The sequence below is a fragment of the Oryzias latipes genome, chromosome 24 (assembly GCF_002234675.1).
Source record: "Oryzias latipes chromosome 24, ASM223467v1".
In the NCBI taxonomy this organism is placed as follows: domain Eukaryota; kingdom Metazoa; phylum Chordata; class Actinopteri; order Beloniformes; family Adrianichthyidae; genus Oryzias; species Oryzias latipes.
The window spans coordinates 4021706-4046584 of record NC_019882.2 but is presented as its reverse complement, the minus strand read 5'-3'; the positions used below and the strand labels follow the sequence as shown (position 1 = coordinate 4046584).

The 24879-nt window shown below is 39.4% G+C and overlaps 1 protein-coding gene across 11 annotated transcripts in view; it reads right to left on the bottom strand.

Moving 5' to 3' along the window:
• The window catches only part of LOC101156134 (neurexin-3b), a gene marked incomplete at its 5' end in the record, with an annotated part of 300242 nt that overhangs the window by 50963 nt on the left and 224400 nt on the right, over positions 1-24879 (bottom strand). For all 11 annotated transcript variants that reach the window (XM_023953188.1, XM_023953183.1, XM_023953192.1 and 8 more), the window contains 1 exon segment: positions 18727-18908. In XM_023953188.1, the coding sequence (XP_023808956.1) occupies positions 18727-18908 (182 nt within the window).

Below are 24879 nucleotides of genomic sequence, written 5' to 3'. Positions count from 1 at the left end.
AGTGTTTACTTGTAGATGCAACAGACTAATGAATATAAACACAAATGAGGACAGAAATAGATTCAAACCTTTTGCTAAAACAAAGAACCCAAAAAATTGGACCATTATTTGTTTGTCTAAAGCTGTCATACAAGCGACTTTAAAGTGAAAAACGCTGCAGCCCGTGTGAGTGAGAACAGGTGTTAACATGCTATCAGTTGGCATCTGCAGCAGACTGATGTCTCACCGACTATGTCAGCTCAGCAGAGGGGAAGGTGAAGAAAAAACAAAGGCTATAGGTGCTGGTCCCAGATCACAAGAGAAGATGAGGTGGAAAAAAGGATTTCAGCTCCACTTGGCTCTACCACTGTGTGCCAAGGCCTGAGGGATTGCCCCAGAACACCTGAAATGTGGGTGTATTGTTGCCGAGGGCAACCTGGATTAAGGAACATTTTGTGGGCTCACCTAGAGCAGAGTGGAGGAGGAAGGCAACGAAGTGGGTAGGAGCAAAAGCCTCAAAAAGACTCAAAAATCAAGACATTAGACACCAATTTTCTCTTTTTCCCAATGCTCTCTGTCTTTGTCTTGTGAAGGGATCATTTTTGTTTTTATTTTGAGATTCATTTAAACCATTGGTTGTATATAAGAAATAAGTGGCCCCTCCCCTCTGGTGTTTCAAATAGGAAGTACTCTCTGGGTCCAAGAAGCCTAAGTCCCATAGACTTCTATAGAAAAATCAACAGCTATCACTCAGTAATGCCATAGAATGCTAATCCTATTTTTTAACGATTCTTTTCTGTTGTGAAAGTTATTTAAGTTCTAAACTGACCAATCAGATGCCTCAAAAAAAGTAGTTGGAGCCTGCTGGCCAACATTCAAAAAATTCCAATGGGGCGGCGTCCATTTGGGGAAAAAAAAGAAAAAGAAAAGCAGACTGAAAACTGAAATGACTGTTTCATTTGAGCCGGACATATCGCATTTTTCATGGGTCCAGTTCTAATATAGTGTCAAAGTTTCGAACCCTTCAATTCTCCTTCAGATAAGTCAACATGCGGAACACTCCATCCGATCATTCCTGAAGACTGTCGCTGTTTAAATTTGCAACTTAATTATTGAAAAAAGTTATGATTTCTAATGAAGACAAAACCCGCCCACACTTACTTTTAAAAATATAGCTGAGATAAAAAAAGGGAGCAATTTTAAGATTTAAAATCTTGCAGGTTCGATTCCCACCATGCCTGCCCATACAGCATGTTGTCCTTAGGTGTCCTTGGGCAAGACACTGAAACCCACCTTGCCTCTGGTGGTACGGGGGCCCCAGCGTCTGGCAGCAGAGCCGCCATCAGTGTGTGAATGGGACTATGAAGCGCTTTGGAGCTTCGAGGAAGGTAGAAAAGGGCTATACAAGTATACGCTGTTTACCGTTAAAAGCTGTGCAGCCTCTGTTCATATTTCAGCCACTGTTTATGGTCTTAATAATAGCAGGAGCTCAGCTGGTAAACCTTCTGTGTCAAAAGTACTGCGACAACTAATATTGAGTAAATAAAACAACCTGTCCTATAAAACAAATGACGGAAAGATGATCATTTCTGGCTGCTTTTTAAGCAGCTAAATACAAATTGAAAGTGTATTGGTTCTTCTCTTTTGTGTAAAAACAGTATTTTTAGTTTATTTTTCAATCTATCTTGTAGCTGCTCTCAGGCAAAAATTGTAATAAGGCAGTCTGCAGAAAAACGTTTTTCTTTTGTTTCATTAGAAAAAAATACATATTTAAACTGTTACAATAAAAGCTGGTCATTCGACTTTTAGAAAACAAAAATACATTAAAGCTATTTCATATGAAATTTACTAATTAAACACTTTATTTTATTTCAGCTGGGTAATATATAAAACAAAAAAGCCATTATTAAGAACAAAAATTCTGTTGTCAAAAACATTATTTTAGCCAAAAAAGAACCAAATTACTGACATCTGTTGGTTTTTCACTTTATCAAATGTTAAATTACCCCCTGCATTTCACAGAGTACAAAAAATGAGCCAAACAGGGACATTTTTCTGCCTCTATGTGTTGAAGCCTTTGTTTTTGTGGATGACTGTGAAAACTGAAGGAGATGATTAAGGATAGGAAAACTGTTAAGTGAAAAGATTTTTACAGACAGATGTTTGTGGAGATGGAAAAAAAACAACAGCGAAAAAAAAATGGATAAAACGAGCAAAGATCGTCTCCAGAACCATTTATGTGGATATTTTAAGTACATTTTGATTTGTTGTCAGTCCTTACTTTGCATGATTTGTTTTTTCCTTATTATCTGAAAGCATTCCTCCCTTCATGCAGGGCTAAACCATCAATAAAACTGAATATATTAAAGGAATTCGAGGATATGAAAGGCTCCTTGATGATTTTCACAAGGTGGACTTAGATATGAATTTTTCTTAACTATATATTCAAAAATGTTTCACTAAAAATGAGCATTAATTGCCAAAACAATGTAGTTGAACAGCAGGATTTTTGTCGTTACACATATATACATAGAAAGAGATAATATGTATCTGCTGATACAGTCTGTTGCTTTAACCTGGAGGTATATCTCCAGCTGAATGCCAGCCTTAAAGCTAAAGCGGGTGTGTTGCTGCTCTGAAGTCAGAACTCTCCCGTGGTGATTATTCAGAAGCCACACTGGGCAACATATGCCGTCTCTGTGTGTGTGGCTGTCAAAATCGGCTTGAAGCTGGCCTGCAGTCCAAGATTCTGTTAGCATTTCATCCATTTATAATTTCTGACCACATCCGGAGCGATAGAGCCGTGTTTAATCAAGCAGAACTGATCTAAACTTTTTGAAATGCAAGAGATAATGACAGCTGGGGACTGACGGAGGAGATTTTTTGACTGTCAGATCAGTTTATAAAGATTTACTGAACATGACTGATAGTCATTTAATTTCTGTCGTCAGTAGAGAACCAGCACAATGATGCAAGATGGAGGAAAAAACAGTAGAGGAAACCATCTCTGTATTCCTCCTTGAAACAAGGAAAAGGAGAACCGCCTGCATTCAAAGTACTACAAGATCTAAAACGAAATATGGAAGATCTTCGAGTATCACTTTAAAGTACCACTTTGATCATCTTTTGATCTATTTTCAAAGCTTTTCCACTGGTCTTTTAGTTTTGATTATGCTATTTTTAGCGGGGAAAAAAATGTTATTTTCTAGGACATAGTTTCTGCAGAGCAACAGTAGTTTCTGCTTTTCTACAACACAAATACAATGTTTTTCAAACAGCATTTTTTGTCTCCTCCTGATTCACAATCATTTGAATGGAGAATAACTTAGATATACAATTTTAAGCTCAATTTTCTTCACATATGTCCTCCATCAATCATCAGAAAAATGCCACAATGTCATGATGAAAAATATCATTTTTATTGGAGTGTGTATGTAAACAACTTCTTGATCGGGTGGAATACTTTTGGATCGTCAAGCACCACTTCTTTATGTGGAAAATAATTTGAAAGGAATATTTCTGACCTACAAATATCATATCCTCCCCTTTGTGTTTGTCCTTCTCTGTCAATTGTTTTCCGTAATTATTCTTACCTCCCCATTTTCGAAAAAAAAAAGCATTATTTTTCCTGAAATTAATTGGCCCAGGAGCAGGGCACCAATCATTTTTAAAGGCAATTTTCTTCTCTCTTAATATGAAACTGCTAGAAGATAAGTGCTTATCAAAGGCTCAGCAGATAGTGCTCATTGCAACTCTCCTCTCTCACAATTAACTGGGCCGCCTGCAGAGAGAGGCATGAAATCTAAGTGATTGGAATGCAGGGAAATGCCAATGTAATTCTGAAAAACACCATTAACGTTAATCAGGAGCGCCATAAGATTGATTATGCGGATGCCTCCTTGCATGTTGAGAGTTGTGCATGCATGCTGATGCATGTTGACTGTTGTGAGCATGTCCAAATGTGCAATCACAGAATCAGTGTGGTGCAACATTGGTGCTTTTTCAGAGGCTTTCCAAGATTGTTATGCTTTAGCAGGATAAACAAGACTTTGTACGCCTGTCCTCAGGTCACAGAGATGTACAGGTAGGTTTGTTGGCAAATATATGTGTCTTGATCTTTTCATATCCAGAAAAAAGGAAATTCACAAGGGGCAACAAACATTGAGTTGGGGAAAACATGAAAGCAGAGTTTACACAATTGCCGGAGATAATTTTAAATGCCCCAATAGCACCAAAGGTAAATTTTTATGTAACCCCCCCCCCCCCCCCCTCCTTCTGCTGGTCTGAAGAAAGCCATGCTTTATAAGCTCTGAAAGTGACCACGAAGATCTCGACTGCTCAAAGGTCTACAGTAACTTTGAGACCTTGGATTATATGGGGACCATGAAGGTCAACTTCATGAATGCAAGGATCAAAGAAATATAGTTCAAAAGATTTTTTTCTGCAACTTTGACTCCTGGATGGAGAGTCATCAGAGTCCAGAGGAATCCAGTTCTCTGAAACTCCTCAGCCTCTTCGGCACAGAAGATGAGAAAAGTCAAGAACACCTTCTGTTGCCCCCCCCCCCCCCCCCCCCCCCCCCATTTCTGTGCTTGAAGCTGTGAAGCAACCATCACTATAATCGCTCTGTCCCGCTCTCTAGTTTTTCACTAAAGAAACCCCCCACCCTCCCCCACTTTCTCCTTTCACATCCCCATGGAAACGGGGTCCTGCTTCCATCTCTGCACCAGGTGATGCTCACATTCTGAGTCCCACCAAGCTCAGTGGGCGTCTGTCAGATTGGGCTCACTATCGGGTGAGTTTATCTGTCATGGAAGGCGTCCTCACAGTGCTGCCCCCGAGGGAAGATTAGACACACTGCACTGCCTCCGTACTTTTATCCCCCCCCCCCCCCCCCCCCCCCAGCATCTCCCTCCTCTGTCCTCCACCGACTGTCTCGTCCTCCGTTCCCTCCTGCCATTTGTCAGCGTGTGCTTCATTGAACCAGCACTGTGAACAGGTTGCGGCAGTGGAGAGTGGAGGCCCACCAGTCACTCATTCGACCAAGACAGCTGACACATGTTGGAGCATAAAATTGCACGGAAACTCTTCCTTTCAGTTAAATCTGACATCTCTGCTGCAGGAATATTGCCAGATAATCGTCGCTATAATGCCAAAAAGACATGACTGTCAGTCTGAATGGTGGCCATGCATTTTATTTCTTAAAGCTGCAAGAATTTGGTCAGAGTCTAGATCCATACATTTGTTAAAGCTTCACTAAACTTTTGTTTGAATTCCTCAAATGCCAAAAGTGTTTACGATAACTGGGAATAATTAGGATGGAAGCTCACATAATCTGGAGTCACAACAAGGTTTATTCCCCCGCATGCCGGCACCGCACAAAGACGGTTTTCACAGTGAAATGTATAATTACAGTTGTATCCAACTTGTGCCATCCCCCAAGTGGCTGCATTGTCACGCAAGAAGAGCAGCCTCCTCTGAGGCTTTTTAGAGCAAAAGGCATGTGTAATGAGTCATGAGGTCCCTCCTCACTCAAAATGACATTAATTGCTGTCCAGCTGGAAAACCACCACCAAAGGTTGGGGCAACTCCTCACCCACACTGCCTTCAGTCAAACACCGACTCTCTGAACGTGAGTTTGCCAATCACATTTGTTGTTTACAATGACGTAGAAATGACTCAGACCCCCCTTTTACTATAGCTTTCCATCAACATTTAATGTGAAGGTTTCAAAAAAGTTTAAGCTTTGAAATTTATGGATTAAAAAAAATTAAAGCGGTGAGGGGTGTTGTATACCCCTGCCCTCTCTGCCCCCCTTTGACCAGCCTTTACTGGGTCACCTGCTTTAATTGTATGGCTTTTTTATTTCTTTTATCTCCATAGCAACCATATTACTTTTTGCTCACGTCGATGTGACAAACAAATCTGTGTAATTTTTAGAAGAATCTGCAAAAGTAATATTTTTGATTTCCTTGGCAACTGAGGTTTTTTGCTAACCCCGCATACACTGTTCATGTTCCAATTTCATCATGTGTCATATTGTTTTATTCAGCTTGAGCCAGAGATTCATGTATTACATTTTCAGAAATCTCAAGTAAAAACTGTGCAAGCAACAGAGAAATGCCACATTTTAACGCCCTTCAAAATCGCTAAAAATAAAATTCCAAAGCAGGGAATACTTGGGAGTTAAACTGTAATTTATGAAGAAATCCTTGAAACATTGTAAATAGGTAGAATAGAATACATTTTTCTTTTTTTTTTAACTTTGTCTTTGGTTTGTTTTTGGAAATATACATTTTTATTGTGTCTGCACACATTTGATCTTTGTTATAAAACTGTTTGTTCTCCATTTTTGGGGATTTTTGTAGTAAAAATTTCCAAAATTTCCAAAATAAATGTTTTTTGGACAGTTTCAGGTTTGTTGTGGAATTATAATGAAAAATACCTGTCAAAAAGATAGATAAATAGATAGATAGATAGATAGATAGATAGATAGATAGATAGATAGATAGATAGATAGATAGATAGATAGATAGATAGATAGATAGATAGATAGATAGATAGATAGATAGATAGATAGATAGTCTAATCAAATAAAATGATCATAGAAAAAGCTGAAGTTGTACCAAAAACCGAAGTACTGTATACCAAGCATTGACAGATCAATTAGCTGAGCAAATTGTAAAGTGGAAAACTCAGATCATTAAGAGTTAAAGAACATAACCCTGACTGCAACAGGAGCCACACTGAGAATGTATTTTATGAAAGGAAGATATAATGAATGCATGGTTTGAAAAAAATTGAACCTGCCAAGTAGATCAGCTGCTCAGACCATCAAAGAAATCCATGGAAAATTGTCGTTCCTTTCTTCTGTGAGGCGAACTTGGCATGTTCCGCCAAGATGTGAATGAATTAAAGAGAAAGAGGAATGAATTAAGAATGCGCTCTTCAAACTAACTTAATCAAAGGTGCCTTGTGAAATTCAAAGCGAGAGGAGCGAAAGGGTCAAGAGAGCTGTGCTTAACATCTGTCATCTTTGTGTTGACTCACTGTCACGGCCGAAGGGAATGGCTGTAGGCCGTGGGTGCACTGCTTTTACACACACAACTGCTTATTGCCTCACTTGCTTGATGAATCTTGGCCCTGCTTTACTCTAGATGTGCACACATTATCATAATCCTAAAGAAAACTGGATTTCCAAATGTCCTTTTCTGTGGAAAACAGTTTTTTTAATTTTATTTAGGCCAAACCCATTGATCTACATTTTTTCAGCAGTTTCCAAGTAAACACATTTTAGTTGTAGTAAAAAGAAATGATGAAGATGGTAAAGGAAGGCATACCACATGTTCTAAAAAGTAGCAAAAAGAATTACATGAGGTAGTAAATTATGATTTTCAGTTAAAACCTATTGTGCCAGCAGAACGATTACAAATAAAAACACCCAAACAAAAAAAGCAGGTTTACATATTTAATTCAGAAGATCTACGTTATTTTTTCAAGCATTTTTTTCAAATGTAGGTCTATGTAAATGTGTTTGATAAAAGATTTTGGAAGGCCTGATTTTTTATTTATCTTACATAGTTTGACCTTTTTATACTATTTCATGGATTTTTATCTTGGGCTGTAATGTAATATAACCAATAAAAATATACATAATTCTATTCTATACTTCCAAATACTGTATAATTTAACTGTTTATACTATTTGTTGTACTAATCACACCCTGTTTACTGTTGCTGCAGTCCCATTTCCCAGGTTGGGATCAATTGTCTTCTCGTAATTACAATTGTTTGACATAGTATATATTAAAAATATCAAAAAGGACATAAATCACTTTAGGATTTTTAATCCTATATCTAACAGGAAAATTGCCATCATAATAAAATTTTAGAAAAATTCCATAGAAAACAATATAGTTTCTTACATGAAACTCGTTATTTTTTAATACTGCAAATATTATACAAAATGTCAACCTTTTTAAATCAATAAAGAAATGCTTTTTTCTGCTAATTGCCTTAATTGGGGAAGTAATGCACACTATCAATGTTTTAATAACATACTTCTAAATGTGCTGTTTGGTTGATCAGGGAGTTAAATTGTTAAAACGTTTAAAATTTCTTCTATAAAGGCTTAAAAAAGCTGTTAGAAAACTTAAAAAGAAATGTACTAGTTCTTCAAAGAATTCATATATTTCAGAAAATATTTTTTTTTACCAATTTCCACAGCGGATTACAACAAACTATTAGGCCTATCATACAAAAATATACAAGCGAAAAACAAAGACAAATTACAAAATATAAGTGATTTAATTCTAAAAAAAAGGTCAACATTTTATGAAAAAAAACTTGTAGAATTATCTGTAAAAAAGTAAACATTTCACAAGAATAAAGCCATAATTTCACAAATCCTAAATTGAGAATTTGCAAGATTAAACTCATAAATCTGTGATGCAAAAAGCTGTTTACTAAGAAAAATAGACCCAACAACAATAAAATAACCTACATATCTTATTTCAGTGAGCGCTTACTTCAGCATTGATGTTTTAGTCAAAACCGTAAGTATAAAACATTCAAAATAATCAGCAGGAAAATGGGCCTCTTTAAAAGAAGATTGTTGGATTTCTGGTAGGGATGCCGTATATATAGTTGGACCCCTGCAACAATATTTATATATATATAGTTGCAGGGGTCCAAATGCATTATGGCACATGGAGTCTTATGGTATCACCATAAATGGGTTCATTGATAAATTTAGATATGGACGTTTAAACAACCAACTTTTATTTTTGAAAAATCCCAGTTTTTTCTTGTTATATTACAACTTTTTTCTCATAAATGTACAACTTCTATGTCGTAAAGCGTTGACTTTTTTCTCACACTTTTATGACTTAATTCACATACCTTTATTGGATTTTTTTTCTTTATTTCTAGCTCGAATACTCAGTTGTAGCAAATCCACAACAAAAAAAGGCAAAGAAAAGAAAAAAAATCTAGTTTTCCTTCTAGAAATAAAAAATCAGTATAAAGTAAAATCAATGTTTGTGGCTCAACACAGTTCTGCACACGACCAAATTCTACCAGTCAGATTCTTTTTCATGTTTAACGCTTTGATGTTTCACCTTGAAATGAAAAAAAAAATATATATACAGAAAAATCCTCTTACCCCACATGGACACCACCGAGCCACCTAAAGTATGTCATCAGGATTAAAAAGGGCCCCGACCCCACTGATTGCCTTGGACACTCAATCAGACTTCATTCTTTTGGGGGCTGCCACCTTTTCTGAGTCTCCTCTGACCTGAGAAGAACTGTGTGTGTGTGCATGTGAGGGCTTAAGCTTTGCAGAACTGGATCTTTCTCTAAAAATAGATAATTTGTCTTTTTTTTTTTCTTTCTATCATCACAATAAAGGGACAGAGGAAGCGCCCGGGGGCAATGCGAGAGCAGAACAAGAGATGTGGGGACGGAAGACTTGGCTGTCATGTCCTTGGCCGTCTGCCTTACTGCCTGCCCAGAATGCTGGCGGATCAATAAAACCATGACATACACTCTATAACCTTCAGAGCTTAGAATAATTCTTTAGAAAGCCATCTAGAGGGAAACATCTCTGGTGCCCATGGATTGATGTTATGATGATCCCACTTTTTCAAAAACCCATATTGCCTTTTTTGTCTTCTCGTCAATAGAGCTTTGTCATGGAGGGAGTCAATAATGGGAGGATTAAATAAACACAAACTCACACTCAGTAAAAAAAGCTTTCCTTCACCTGCACTCCATCTGAGAAGGAGCTTTCGCACACAAATTTGATCCCTTCATATTTTTCTATCATAGAAAAAAAATAAAAAAAATAAAACTACCTCTCATTTTTTACCAGGAAGTGCTTAATCCTCAGTGAATACATTTGCAGCGTGCACGTACGCCGGTGTGTGGGCATGTGTGTGTGTGTGAGCTAATCTGCCACACCGTCACCGAACACAGACTTTTTTTCAGCTAGATTTATTTTCTAATGTTGACGTTTATCGCTTGAGCACACCTGCCATTCGTCACCCCCCTCTCCTCCTCACCGATAATCCAAGAGTCAGTTTGCTAAAATGCGAAACTTTAAACTTTTATTTGGCTTTCATCCCTCACTTCTCTCTTCTCCATCTGAGTGTTTGGTGAGCTGAGATGGCAGCTGGCCTCACTCCTGTATCCCTCTGATCTTTCATTAAGTGCTCGTCACATGCTACCCCACTCCTCACTCAAAGGCGTTGCTTCTGGAGTGAGAGAACCGAGGAAATGTAGTCTTTTTCTGATAGAATTAGCTTTTATTTCACTCCGCCTCAGAAATAAAGTGCAGCGACGGCTTCCTTTCCTCTCAAATCAGAAGGTCTTTGCAAAGTGACAAACTTTTCTTTAAGCAATCTGTTATTGCGCTGCAGTCGTACCATAAACATCTGAACAGACAGTTGAAGACATGTTCCCTTTAATCCATCAATATCAGAGCTTCAGTTCGAGCGCTTACATTTTTTTTAACTACGATAACTTATGAACCGTTCACGCAATTATTGTAATTCCAGAGAAAAGTGGCCGTTTTATCGAAGACCGCTCAGTGAGCTCGTAGAAGTCAAAAGTTCATGCATTATTTTATTTGGAGCATGCTGCAGACGACAGGTCATGGCAAACACAAGGTAAGGGTTATGTTACGTTCATACCAGGCTCAGAAATGGCCATTCTGGGTACCACTTTCAATAGAAAGTCCATTTTGGCGTGGGCACATTCGTGTCTCAAGCTTCCACGTTTGAAATTCTTGTGTTCCTGCATCAGTTTAAGTCCGTTTTTGGTCTCTACAAATCACAATTGAACGCGCAGTTGAAATTGATCATTGCAGTTTGTGCCCGACCGTAATGAAATGACACCAAGTCTGTGATATATCAGAAATAAAAACCTGGAGAAAGATTTGCAAGATTTGCACCGCTTCGACATTTTGCGCCAAGCCTGTCTCAACATGCGCTAGAATGGTGAACGCCATATGCTAAAAGTGTGTACAAAAACCCGACATTTAGGGTTTTCATGAACATGCCACACATCCCCAGAGAGTGCGTAACTTTAGGTAGGTAAAACGTAGGCGTGTCACACGGAATTTATAACCCCTCCAAATCCTGCGTACTGCACAGGGATCCAGTTAATGCTGTTTAAGTGATAAGTGTGCGCTCTTTGCACAGAGCCTGAGTGTTAGATATTTGACAATCAGAGTTACCTGCTAACGTTGTGTTTGCAGTATTTTTGCATGGTCAGTAAAGAGCCAGTACTCGACTAGAGTGTGGCGTAAGGACGCCGTATTACAATATTACCCATACATCATAAGTGCGTGAAGCTTAAAAATACTTCATGATACACTTACTACACACGACAATGGTGTGTTCTGATTTCATGACGTCCTTACAAGCCTTAAGACACACCTGCACTCCACTTAAGATGCTGCCGCTCCTCTCTACGACCTTGGATGGGGCCGAACAACCCAAAAAACCCACAGCACCGGTACGGGTCAATCCCCAGTACCGGTGCATTTGACTAAGGCTTTACTAGTGTGTTGCACATTATGCAAAGCCGTTTCTCTCTGCATCAGATTCAGTGGAGTCACTTAACTTCCACGTCAATCTATTTTTCAGTTGCATCAAAGCTCTTCTGCGTTTGTTCCGATAAATTCAGAGCTTCTTTTCCGAACACCTCACTTCTTTGAGTAGCTCGTTAGGTACCAGCTTGTCCACATTTAGCACTGACCTGTGCTTTGTTCTGAAATGGGAGTGGGTGGGGGGGTGGGGGCTGCAGGCAGCTGCAGGTGCTGAGCTGGTTAATGATGGTCATTATAAAGCTTGAAAACTGTTATTTTCTTGCCATTTTAAATGCAAAAAAACCTGTGGGTGAGGCAGAGCTGCAACTTTGTTTGACAACTGGGATTGGTGGAACGGTTTTTCACCTTCCCTTTTTATGCCGTGAAGTCTTTAAATGCAAATAAATGTACAATTTGGTAAAACCGGAGACACTGCAAGCTGATATGATCTCTGCTCGGCCACGAGCGACCCTCACGGCATTTTCTTTTTGAGCTGCTCATGCTGGATTCAGCCTGATTGACCGCCCCACTTCTAGTGTTCAATCTGGGCTTTAGTGTGAAAACAATAGCGCTGTGGCAGCGATGCAGAAAAAGAAAGACGGCGAGATAAGACGGGGCTGAGAGATACTTGCGGGGCGGCAGAGTGAGACAGAGAGGCAGCACATAGTTTGGAATTCACAGCCGATGTGCCGAGACCCATCTGAGCCTATTCTGTGCCCGATCCTGCTCTGAATTCTAAAACACCCACATCTCTGCGCCCCCCCACCCCTCTTTTTCTTTTCCTCATCCAGACTCCTGTATTTGTTCTTCTTTTGGGTGAACATGATGGCCTCCTTTCCGTCTCTTTCACCTTTGTGTCTCTTCATCGCTGTGTGAATGGGATTCATGTCCTACCACGAAGCTGTGAAAACACAGGCGATCTCTGGGGACTCAGCTGTCAGGGAACAAATAACATACAGACAGGAACTCTGTTTGTGGTGCCTCATTGAATTCTTCATCGTAATCTTTGAAATATACATTGCAGAGGTCAGGGACACAGACCACTGAGGTGTGTTGTAATAACATTGCCCTGCCTAGCCGACGTGAGCCCATATTTGGTATTGGTTCATCAAAATGAAGGCGAGGTGGTGGCGAGGGGGTGCATCTGTCATCCTGAAGAAGTGCCTCTGGTTGACATGACAGGCAGATGTCCCCGAAGAGCCTTCGTATCATGTTTGAAGTGTCCGTGCCAGTGCGCCGTGGGGTGAATTTTTGTTGCAGAGAAATGCGTGCGTCGCATCGGTGACGTACGCGGCTCCGGCAGAGCGGAGACGGTGGAGTCGGTGAGGAGGAGGGAGAGACGAGGTTTTACATATGTCCGCATGAATCCATGCGTGCAAAGCTCTGGAAAATACAAGTCACAAAAAGAGGCTTTCCTTGTCATGCTTTAGTTGAGTGTTTTTGTACATCTTTCAGCGCTTTTTTTTTTAATTTTTTTTAGCCAGAGTGAAGGTGCTTGGTTTCAATTATTAAAAACACAGTGCCAAACTCCTCACCCAGTTTCCTTGATTATTCGGAGTCAACTTGTGAATTTTAGCAGCAGTGCTTCAACAAATCAGCACATAGAGTTGAAATGTGGGCTCCCTTTAGCCTATAACTGGTTTTATTGTAGGGAGATAATAGATTAACAGATTTAAAGACCCAAAAAGAAAAGAACATCACTGATTCTATTTCCCAGCAGCCCCCTTAACATGGTTTTGACTGTATTTGGTAACAGCTTTAAGAAGGTCATTAAACATGCACTGAAGGACTTTTCAGCTGTTTCAATAATGTCGGCTTAACCGACTCATTTTGATGAGACTCATTTACTCCATGATTCATAGATCCATTTGGTAAAAAGGGAGTTTTTTTCCCCCAGAAATCTCTCTGGCTCGTTGATCAAGAGGATAAGGATACTTCCTGTATCTCTAATTTGCAGAGTTCAGCACTTGAACTCAAAGTCAAGGTGTCATTACTAATTTAATCCAATGGTTGTCTGTTTATCCTTCACAGTTTAAACAAAAAAAAAAAAAAATTTTTTTTCTTTGCCTGCTTTAGTTGGCTCTTTACACTGGATTAAATTACCAGAGCCAACAAATGTGCAGTGGTCTCGAAAACCCTGAAGCCCTGGAAGTCCCAATGTGTCAGTTTACAACTAATTAATTACATTTCTAATTAGTCTCACTGAGGGAAGGTTTATTAATTTTACGAAGACTGATTTTAGATTGCACGATCTAAAATCGGCTCAAAATGTCTGGAAATTGTGTTGCCATCAGTGCTGGACTGACTGACCTTTATTTATTACATCATTTAAATGATGCTTTTATTTTGGAAGTTTTGTTTCTGGGAGTTTGTAGGATGTTAGAGGACCGACAGGATGATATACACCATCACGTAAATACATTTTGTCATGTTTCTTTTTTACTGATTAAATACATGACTATTGCTTTAGTTTGAATCTAAAAGATTTTATATTTGCTTTAATCATTTTACTTTCTTTGCTGTCTGCTTAAAAAAAAAATCATACCCAGAATGGGTTATATGGAGGGAAAAAAGTTGCTTTAAGGAAAGAATCTAACATGGAAATACTGTTTCAGTCATCATTGGTATTTAAAGTGACTTTATTTATAACAGAGATTTACTTAAAGAAAAAAATGGTAGAATTAGGATAAAATCTTCACGGATTCTGGATAATTATGTGTTGTTCTCGGTTTGAAAAGTCAATGCATTGACAGAGTGAAATTTGTGCTACACATAATATAATTGTGTAACAATAGTTTATAAATTTGATAAAATAATAATAAAATAAAAAAATGATTACAACTTGAGTATTCAGGAGCAATTCTATTATCCTTTTATGCCGCAGTGTTTTAGTGCAAACAATTTTAGGTGTTTACAAGAAAACGTGCAATGACGACACATATTTAACCCATCCAAAACAAGAAAAAAATTCTCATCATTGGAGAAAAAAATTGGTTAAAAAATAAAAAACAAAACATATATTAGGTCAGAATTAAACCCCTATAACCCCCCCCCCCCCCCCCCCCAAATAAAAAAAAAATTGTATTTCTCCAAAAAGTAACCCTAAAATACAATTTATCTCAGCATGAGTTACCCAGTAGTGTTTTTGGAGTGCCACTCCAAAAAGTGCAATGTACTTCTAAACATGTGTACTAGTGTAAGACTAGTACACATGTTTAGAGTCAACGAAAAAACTAGTAACGAATTATTATTTTACCAGTTTCGACATTTTGACATTCCAATCATGTTGGAAAGTTTTACCCATTTCATTGTGTCATACATCCACATGAAAATCGTGGACAAAGTTAACGTATGTGTGTCAATCAACATTATCAAAAACAAAATGTTAAAACATTTTTATTTTTTTGTTACTTCTGAATTTGTACGCTCAGCTAAAATAGGGGTTTTGCATCAGAATCTAAATATTGCATCAAATCAAACATTTTTATACTCACTTCCTGTTCGAAAATAATGACTATAATTCAAACTACTTTGCAAGCACCTTGTGCAGAAACATAGATGCAACCTGTCCTCTTCCTGCAAGGGAAATCAAATTTCGGAGGTAAAAAAATACAAAGTCAAATAAGAGGCTGTAATGTTATCAGAGTCCACGAGCCACAAACGTGGTGATATCTATCTTTCCCAGCCGATGCAGGGTAACTTGATAGAAGCAATACATTGTTGGCCATATAAGCGCTGATGCATACAGGTACACATCCAACATCTTATATTAGGTCTGTCAGGAAGAGAGGGAAGTAGATGGAGGAACAGTTTCTGGTAGACAGGAACACAGGGAGAGGAGAGAATGGCTGATGGATGGAAACCAGCTGGAATGAAAGTAAAAATGTACCTTTATGTTGGATCATTAAAATACACATGCAAAAAAAAAAAAAAAAAAACACGTTCTGCTTTGTTTGTCATCCACTGCCAGTCCCCTGATTCCAAATTTAGTCCCCTCCAGAGTTTTCAATTATCCAAGCAGCGCACCTCTCCTCCTGCTGAATTAGCACGACACAAGTGGGTAATGAAATTTGATGTGGTGGCTGCTCCATTTGAAAACAGCAGCCTGATTGATTGTCGTGTTGGCCATGCTTTCCAGCATCTGAGGGATGAGAGGGAATGTTTGAGCAGATTGTTTACATGTGGTATGAGTTTAGTTCGGTTTGGTTAATTTCAGGCTTGAACGTCCGTTCATGTGGCGAGCTTTAAAGACCCACTCCGATTAAAATCATGTTTTGGTTTATTTTAACATGTTCTTGTGGCATTTTTCTAATGATAGAGGGCAAACAGTGGGGCAAAAAAGTATATAGCCAGTCACCAGTTGTGCAAGTTCTCCCACTTGTAATTTTCATCATAGGTTCACCTCAACTACGATAGCCAAAATGAGACAAAAAATCCAGAATATCACATTGTCTGATTTGTAGAGTTTTGCATGTGGAGTTTGCCTGTTCTCCCCATGCATGTGCTGGTTTTCTCCGAGGACTCTGGCTTCCTCTCATCATCCAAAAACATGCTTCATGGGTCACTTGGTTACTCTAAATTGTCCCTAGGTGTGCATGTGAGAGTGCATGGGTTTGTGATTTGTGTCCCTGCGACAGACTGGAGCCCCGTGACCCCAAAAAGGAACAAACGGCTTTGAAGATGAATGAAAAAAGACTGAAGAAATACGTAATTTGATTGGAGCGCAGAACCGCCAATCGAACATCCTCTAGAACTGTGTTTAACAACGCTGAGCGCCCTCTTTCTTTCTTTCTTTTATTCAGAGCAAGACTGAGATGCTCCGTCTTAAAAACTTGGACCATATTTAAATTTGTTAAAATGTTTTATTCTCTTGTCATGCAGTAAGTTGCCTGTGAAAATGTTTTTGTGTGCGATTTGTATTTTTGGAAACTTCATGAAAAATGTATTAATGTAACTTGAAACCACTACAAAGAACTGTTACCACAAGCTGGCATTTTGAGCAGCAACTGACTTGCGTTAAAAGGTCATGTCAGACATAAAGACTCTTTCTATAGCAGCCTTGGATTATTCCTTTTGGCGTTAGCTAGTTCTTCCATTGCGCAAAACAACTGGACCCTCAGAGGCGGAGAGATCCTGAATGAGATGCTGGGAGTGGGAAATATTCCCACTCACCTCCCCAAATTGTCCTAAATTGCTCCTCTGATGTCAAACCGAGCATGCAGTTGTTCTTAGCGGTAAAACGTAAACACGACAATCAGCATTTTAATTCGTGATTGCCAAACAAGCCGTAAGCTAATCACAGAAAGGAGATAACAAGGAGAGCATAAAGAGAGCAACCCTCGGAGACGTCTGTTTGTCTTTGCAGTCTGCACACACAAGGAACTCCCGTTTTTTTTTTTTTTTTGCAAACCTCAGCTGAGAAACGGTAACATTTTTAGTGTGGTTTTAATAATGAGATCATTCACATGACAGGAAAATCTACTACAAAAGTGAGAAATTATTGCCTTTCTGTTGACTCTACTGTGTCATATATTCAGCTGTTAAAGATATTTAAGTGCGGCTGTAGTGTGTTGATGCTCCAGCACTGACCTAATAATTGTAATAGCCCTGGGTCTGACAAGACCTTTGGTTGGAAATATATTCGCAATCGACAAGCTCTAATGCCTTTAACCTTTTCATCACAATTCATTACTAAACGCAAAGAGCTGACAGGCAGGACCAGATGCTCATCATTAGGATTTATTATCTAACGCCTTTTCAGTGAAGTCAAGCCTCTGCGCTACAGAAGCTGCAGAGATGCTTCAGAACTTTGGAGAAAAATGGTTTCCCTCAGGAAAACAACATTGTAAAACCAAGACAAGTATTTTTAGGGAGGAACCAAATCAATGCAAAGAAAAAAAAAATTCAATCAAGGTCTAGTAAATTATTTACTGTTCATCTGAGCTGGAAAGAGATCCGGGAAAACTTATTTGATTTCTCTTCGGGTGTAATGTAAAACAAGGGCGCAGTGCTGCCCCACCCAATCCGTTTGCCATTTATTTTATGGTTAAAGGCTACAATCACTGCAATCCTAAATATATCTCTCCTTACTCAAGCTTGAAGGTCAATAAATGATTTGAAATATTAACAATGCTGCCCAACACTTGAGCAAACTGCAGTCGTTCACAGCGTGCCGCCTGTCTGAATGAACTGATGAAATCTCCAGTTGCCTTTTCCCATTAATAAATTCATTAGTGCGCGAGAGCGGAGGAATGAAGATGTTCACTGCTCAACGATTCGCAGTCAAATTATAGGAGATATCCAGCTAGTTGCGATATCTTAAATGCAGAATTAAAAATGCAGCCCTTCCTCTTCCTTCTGAGACATTTAGGCAATCAGTTGGCGTTTCCCCCATATCTCCCACACACTTTACCGTACGTCTTTATCATATTTCCTCAATCCTTTCTCACCTCAACACACATGCAAATGTGCGCATATGCACCGTACGTCTCTATACTGCAAAGGCGGCTCATAACTGTTTGTTGTTGGCCCTCGTTTTGGCAGAGCAGATGGCTGCTTTTCTGCACCACATGGCCAGCACTCAGGAGATGAGGGGAGGTCTTTAAGAAGAAAAAGACTTTCAATCTGTTTGACTATAGTCCCTCCTCTTATTCAGATCGTTTCTCCTTTTTTTTTTTTTTTTTTGGCGAATCATCTCCAGTAACTTTTCTACCTCACGCCACCTCTCTGTACCTCCACTGTGGAGATTTAGCAGCCTGCTTTCTTTCGTCTGATGATTATGTTAATGCTTCATGGCTGGAAGGTCACAGTGTGAAATAATTAAGGTGCTGCACAAGTGTTCGGCCCACTGGCCAGGAGCTGCATCCTACAACACCCCGCTCTCCAGCTCTCCAGAGTCTCTCCAACATGTGGGAAAACCCTGCATCTGCACTGAGAGCTGCATCTATTATTCATGCTGAGAGCTACTGTAGTTTGAATGTGATGGAGAGACTGTTGAGGAGTGTGATGCTTTTTTTTTGTTTTGTTTTTGAGAGCTGTTTAAACATGAAATGCTGACTTTGGTTTGGAAATGAAAGGAAAATTTGACTTATAAACGCTTTAAAAAAAAAGAAAAACACTTGAAATAGTCGACAGAAGGTGGAACTGAGTACGTACGATGTGGAGCATGATAAAATCCGCCAGGCCTGAGGCGCTGTCGATGCGGACCAGGATGCCGTCGTTGATGGTGGTGCTGAAGCCAACTGCCAGCCGGTCCGCCCTGGTGCTTGGCCTCTCGTTGTTGGGCCATGTGTATGTGATCAGACCCCCTCCTTTGCCAAAGATGTAGGTGGTGCCAGCTGTGGGGACAATCGATAAGAAATTGATTTAATACAGATTTTCAGTACAAAAAAAAACATAAAAATAACTCCCAAAGCAGCACCATATTGGGGTAAATTAGCTTAGCTTTTTTTACAGTTCTTGATAGTACAGTTGTTTTTTTGCTGCAGCAAAGTGCTCAGTTCTATTTCAGTAAATTAACCACCACCACCACCTTTTTGGATAAAAGTCAGAAGCTCCCCAGACTCCATCTCTGGCCTATCCTGCTCTTAAATATAGTGCCTTTCCAGGGAGTAAGAGCCAGTGTGGCCAGGATGGGATAAGTCTTCTCATGTATTATTTATAAAAGCTGCAACCTAAGAGAAAGGAGGTTGGAAAAGAAAGGAGAGATGGGGAGATGGCTTAGGGATAGGCATGAAGATCGAAGAACTTTCATTGGGCTCAATTTGACAAATGCAGTGAGGGGAAAAAGTGTGTGGAGAGAGTAAAAGTCTCCTGATGTTTGTTGGATGATCCACTATGCAGATTTACGTCAGATTAAAACCTTTAAATGGACTCAAACTGGCCCCGAGCCATGGTATTTGAAACTTGTTTGGGGATTTCCATTTTTATTTCAGGATGTGTTATTATTTGGTTGCAGGGTTGGGTACAATTTTCACTTCTGAATGTTCCCTAAGGTGCGTCAGAATTTAGGCAGCTGTTCCTTGGGCTTTTTAGTTCCCATTTTAAGCAAAGATAATCGAGAGATCAAAGGCAAAGGACTGATGGAGAAGTGGTTGAATCAGTGCGAGAAATTAATCCTGAGGGGGACGGAAAGCATTTGGTCCACCTCAGAACCGGATTGCTAATAAAGCCTCAAAATTTTTACGCCTATGTATTCATTTCATTTGTCCTGCCTAAGACTTTCCTTCCGCATCACTTCCCACCTCTGGCCGATTCCATTTGCTTCCTTTCAGTGTCACCTGAACAGCTGTTGGGCCGTGTGATGGGTGCCCAGCTGTCTTCCAGTATCCCCTATGAAGCAACCAACAATCTGCTCTGCGGTCCAAAATACCCTGGAGACCAGAGGAACATACGGATGAGGAACGATACAAGAGAAGGAGAGGTGGCCAGATGAGCGTCTCCTTTTGCCTTCGGGCATGAAAACTGGTCTGTTTTTATGGCTCTGGCATCAACGTGGCAAAACACCAGCTAATTTCATCTGCAGGAGATCAAGAATATCCTTAACAAGAGAGCCATTAAAAATAATTTGCTCCTGTAATTATTGTATTTTTTGGAGGATGAGTCGTCTTTTTTTGCATAGATTTGCCGGGGGTGTGGCTTATACTCAGGTGTGACTAATGGTACGCTCACACCGGGTTTGCCAAAGTGCATTTAAGCAGTGATATGAAGTGATATAAAGAGGTTTGATAACTTAGCATGTTCTTTATGCTATGGTTATCTCAATAACTGTTGTTGCGCTAATATACTAGATTCCTCCCATGTTTCATGAAACTAATGAAGGTTAAGGTAGGGAAGCATTCATATATTTAGTATATCATTGGTATAAATTCCATTATTATGATTTGCCTTTCAAAATTAAATGTTCATTCTAGTTCTTGCTGTTAAATAAATTTCTCCCAAAAGTGTGACTCACTCCAGTGTGACTGAAATGTGATTTTTTTCTTCTTCATTACACGTCTTCTCCGGAACGACTTAAAGTCTAGAAAATATGGTATTGGATTGAGATTTGATTTGTCCTGGTCTCTGTCAGTAAACTGCAGTGAAAATCCCTCTCTGGTCACTACAACAGGCTTTTAAGCCACTTTTAACTTGTCACTTGAAGGAAAAGCAGATGAAATCCAGAAATAACTGCAGACAGGCTGCACCAGATCCGTCCTTGCCGTCTCTTTCCTCACAGTTAAACCAGACCTGGGATCAGTTTCCCAGATAAGCAAGCAAACTTTGCCAATCACATCTAACACAATCTATTTTTTTTCATAGGGGGATGACGACAACAAGCGGCAAAGATACAACCACCCCGGGGAGCCAATTATCACATTGAGAAGATTTGCTTAGTGTTTTAAGAAGACAATGTTTGGCATGAAATACACACAGCTACTGACGCGCACACACACACACACACACACACACACACAGACGACATGACGGAACCACGTTTGAGCAGAGGGGGTGCAAACGTGTTTGCATATCTACGACTGCTTCTCGCGTACAGTCACGCAAGTGTGTGATTATCTGCACCAGTACAGAGAAGACAGAGATCCCGAGATTGCAGATATGTAGCACTTTTCCCCGAGTAGCTGCTGGGTCCAGACTGCTCCGGCTGCATATCAATGTTTGCTGAATGTTGAAGTTATGAGAAAGTATGAAGATTTCAATAGAAATCAAAGTTGTACTCACTTTAAAAGTAAAATCCTGTGGGCTATTCAATGATGAATGGGTGAAGCACCAAAATAATATTGTTTCCTGATATTTCACTATTTTTGCAAGACTTCTATGTTAGCAATGGGATGCTATAGAGGTAGCTGAAGACTATTGCATAGTGTTTCTCAAGTAACCTCCTTAGGGAAAGTAATCAAGTCCTTTTTGTATGGTAATCTGAGAAACCAACACTATTTTCTGGCATAAACTTTGTTTTTGTATTAAGTTTGACCATTTTTGTCACTCCAGACATATTCACAGGAATGGACAAAGACAACCAAACTATTTTGAAACTGCAGAAAAACAGATGTGCTTGGCTTTAGTGGCTTCGATAAAACAGGCCAACTGCAGGAAATGGAGCTCCAAGATCCAAAAGTGGAGATATGGATTAAATCCAGTATTAAACACAAAGTGCAAATGATTACATATTGGTGCATCAGAATGAGCTTTTATTTGCATCTTTAAAGACTCATGTTTTTAGTGTTTCCAACATGTTCTTGTGCCATTTTTTTGATGATGGAAAACATATATTAACAAAAACTTAAGCCTACAATTGCATTTCTGAGTATCTATCCGAATCATCGTGAATCAGAAGTGGACGACTTAATTGGCATTTGAAAAAGAGCATATTTGTAACGCAAAAATAATGCTGGGGCGCCAGAAGCTCCCAACCACTTGTAGAAAACTAGATCCATGTACATCTTGTTTTTTCTCATCCTGGCATCTGGCTCTAAAGTGTACAACTGAATAACTCCAATATCATTCACCATTTTTGTTGCATTGGTAATAGTTAGGTGTGTGAGGGGCTATAAGCTAGTGGGAGAGCTACTGGGAAGGGATGGGGGGCGGGGTTGCTCCTCGCCAATTATCCCACCCACAACTCAGTGGTGAATTTCTAATGTTCTGCACAAAACTATGTCCTAGAAAACAACATTGATTATGGCTAAAAATGAAATAATCCTAATTAAAAGACCACTGGAAAGCTTTAAAAATAGATCAAAAGATAATCTGAGCGGGTCTTTAAGAAATGCAATCTTGCAATGGCCAGTGGGTACTGAATGGAGAGTTTTTGGAGGTTTGACTGCCGCATGAGGAATCTCCATTGATGTTAAAGTAATAGACAACTGCCTAGAAGAATCCCTGAGTCAAATATATATTATGACTATAATTTCTTCTTTTTTTCCTTCAACAGTTGAAAATTTAATACAAAATTTTTTCAAAAAAGTTTGGAAATACTTTAGTTTGTTTTGAAGAAAAAGCAATGCTGACACACAAAGCTCTGTGGCTTACAGCATCCATCACATGGCCCAGCTCCATTTATTTGCAAAGAGTAGACAAGAGACCAGGTCAAAGACTTAGCCTCCATTACACAGAGATCCCCTGGGGTGTGACAGTACAGGCAAAAGGTCAGGACACCTGTCTGTGGGACAGATATGTCCTTCAAGCCCCAACATGGCGTTACCCAACCAGAAAAAAAAGGGAAAATATAAACAAAAGGGAGGCAAACTCACACAAAAAGTGGAAATCATAAGAGCTTAACACCAGCAAACAAGGATGAAAGACTGAATATTAAGAACTTTCATTTAAATAGGAAATTTATCTGCACTTGTTCTCCTAGCATATACACATAAAGAAAGAGAAAAACAACCCAATCTATTAAAAGCACCGGGAAATCATGCAGAGCAACTGGGTGACGTTACAAGCAGATAATTGGTTATATTCAGACTACATGCTGTGATAAAAGCTGCTGTTTAGATGGAGCAGGGCAACCGCAAATGACCAAGATAAGCATCTGTCCTGCTGCAAAAGCCGAGGAACAGTGACTTCATACTCCGAGAGGAAATTCAGGTTGTGTGGAAATGTGTTAATGGACTCTTTTTTCGGGGCTTATTTTAGTGGAAAATGTATGAAATGTTGTGCATGTATGTAATAATGCCTTGTTGCAAGGAAAAGTTGGAACTATCAGGAACCCACGAGGCACAGAACTACGGTAGGTAAATGCTCTGAAGTCCAGCTCTGTGCATGCAGACGCACATGCACACACCCGCGGGCGAACACACTTCTTCCTCTTTCTCCTTTCTGGCTATGTGTGTTGTTTATGCGCTTTTATGTCTTTTCCCTCTTGTTATCTCTTGGGCTTTCTGCAGAGTTGGCACCCCAGGGGATGCAGAAAGAAGACAAACACGGTTTGATGTGGTCGAATTTTTTTGCCATCGGAGAATGAGGCAAAAAGAAAGAAAAACCTCCGGAAAAAAAATTAAAAATCATGTCATGAAAGTCAGATGCAAAACGTTATTACCTCCTCAGTCATGTTCAAAAGAACTCTGTCATTACGGTGCTTTCCACTGCCGTGCTTCAAACATGGGGAATTATTAGGCGTGTCATCTTTCACTAACCTCCAATGAAGATTCATTGTCAGTGGAATGAAATTGTAAGATAGTCAGCTGTGTAATCACTGGGATTTATCTCCATTTTACAGCATCTTATCGTTTCATAATTCACATTTCCAACTGTTGCCTCCTCCTTCAGACAGAGACGGACGGATGATTGAACCCCTTTCTCCTCCCTGGGTCTGTGTTCAATCAGTCGCTAAAAGCAAGTTTATTGAAACAGGCTAAAATGCTATACATTAATGTGTTTGCGTTGCATACGTGTTGACAGGCTTGAGTGCACACACACTATAGTTGTCTTTGCATTGTCACCACATGCGCCGGGTCTCTTTCCTCTACACGGAGGGAAGTGCAGAGGATGATTGATGAAGGGCAGTGTGTTGTGAAGAATGGCTATATGAGGAAAACAGCCTGCCTCAAATGATTTACACTGTCTGTTTCCAAGTTATAATAAGTTGTAGCATTACCACACTGTATGGATTTACGCACCAAAAACCAGGGGTAATGGAAGTAGAAAAAAAAACTGAAAAAAAGGACAGAACGGACAGAGCTTGGAAGGGGTTGTTTTTCCCAGGCTGTATTAGGATGTATGCGCAAACCGTCTACACTATAAAACCCATCAAATTTTAGGATTGCAACTAAAATTCTTATTGGTTTACAAGTTTTTCTTTTTCTTTCTTGTAGATATTAGGAATATTAAGAATTGTCGTGTTACAGGCTAATTAAATTCTATGCAGGCTATGTAATTGACTACCTAACATGGGGGGGGGGGGGGCTTTCAAGCGTAACCCTACTGAAAATGTAAATTGAAGTCAAAAGGGTCAGAAAAATGATGAGGCAGCTTCATACATAGCCTGTAATGATGACTTTTAGAGATGCATGTGCATGCACAGCCTCTTTCATGAGTTATTTTGCATTGTGCTGCACTTTGTTGGAGACATGTTTTCAACAACGCAATTTGTGGGCTTGGTATACTGTAATAAGTGGCTGAGATGATACTTTAGGCATTAAATATGTTGATAAATAGTCTATCTGGATTCCAAATTAATTTAAGGTGGTTTAACTTAAGGGAAAAGTTGAAGCCTGTCATTGAAGTTGCTATAGATCTGATTCTCTGACATCATTCAGAGTTTCAGTTCAGAAGTTAATTCACATCCACTGCAGTTGCTTTGCAAAGTCA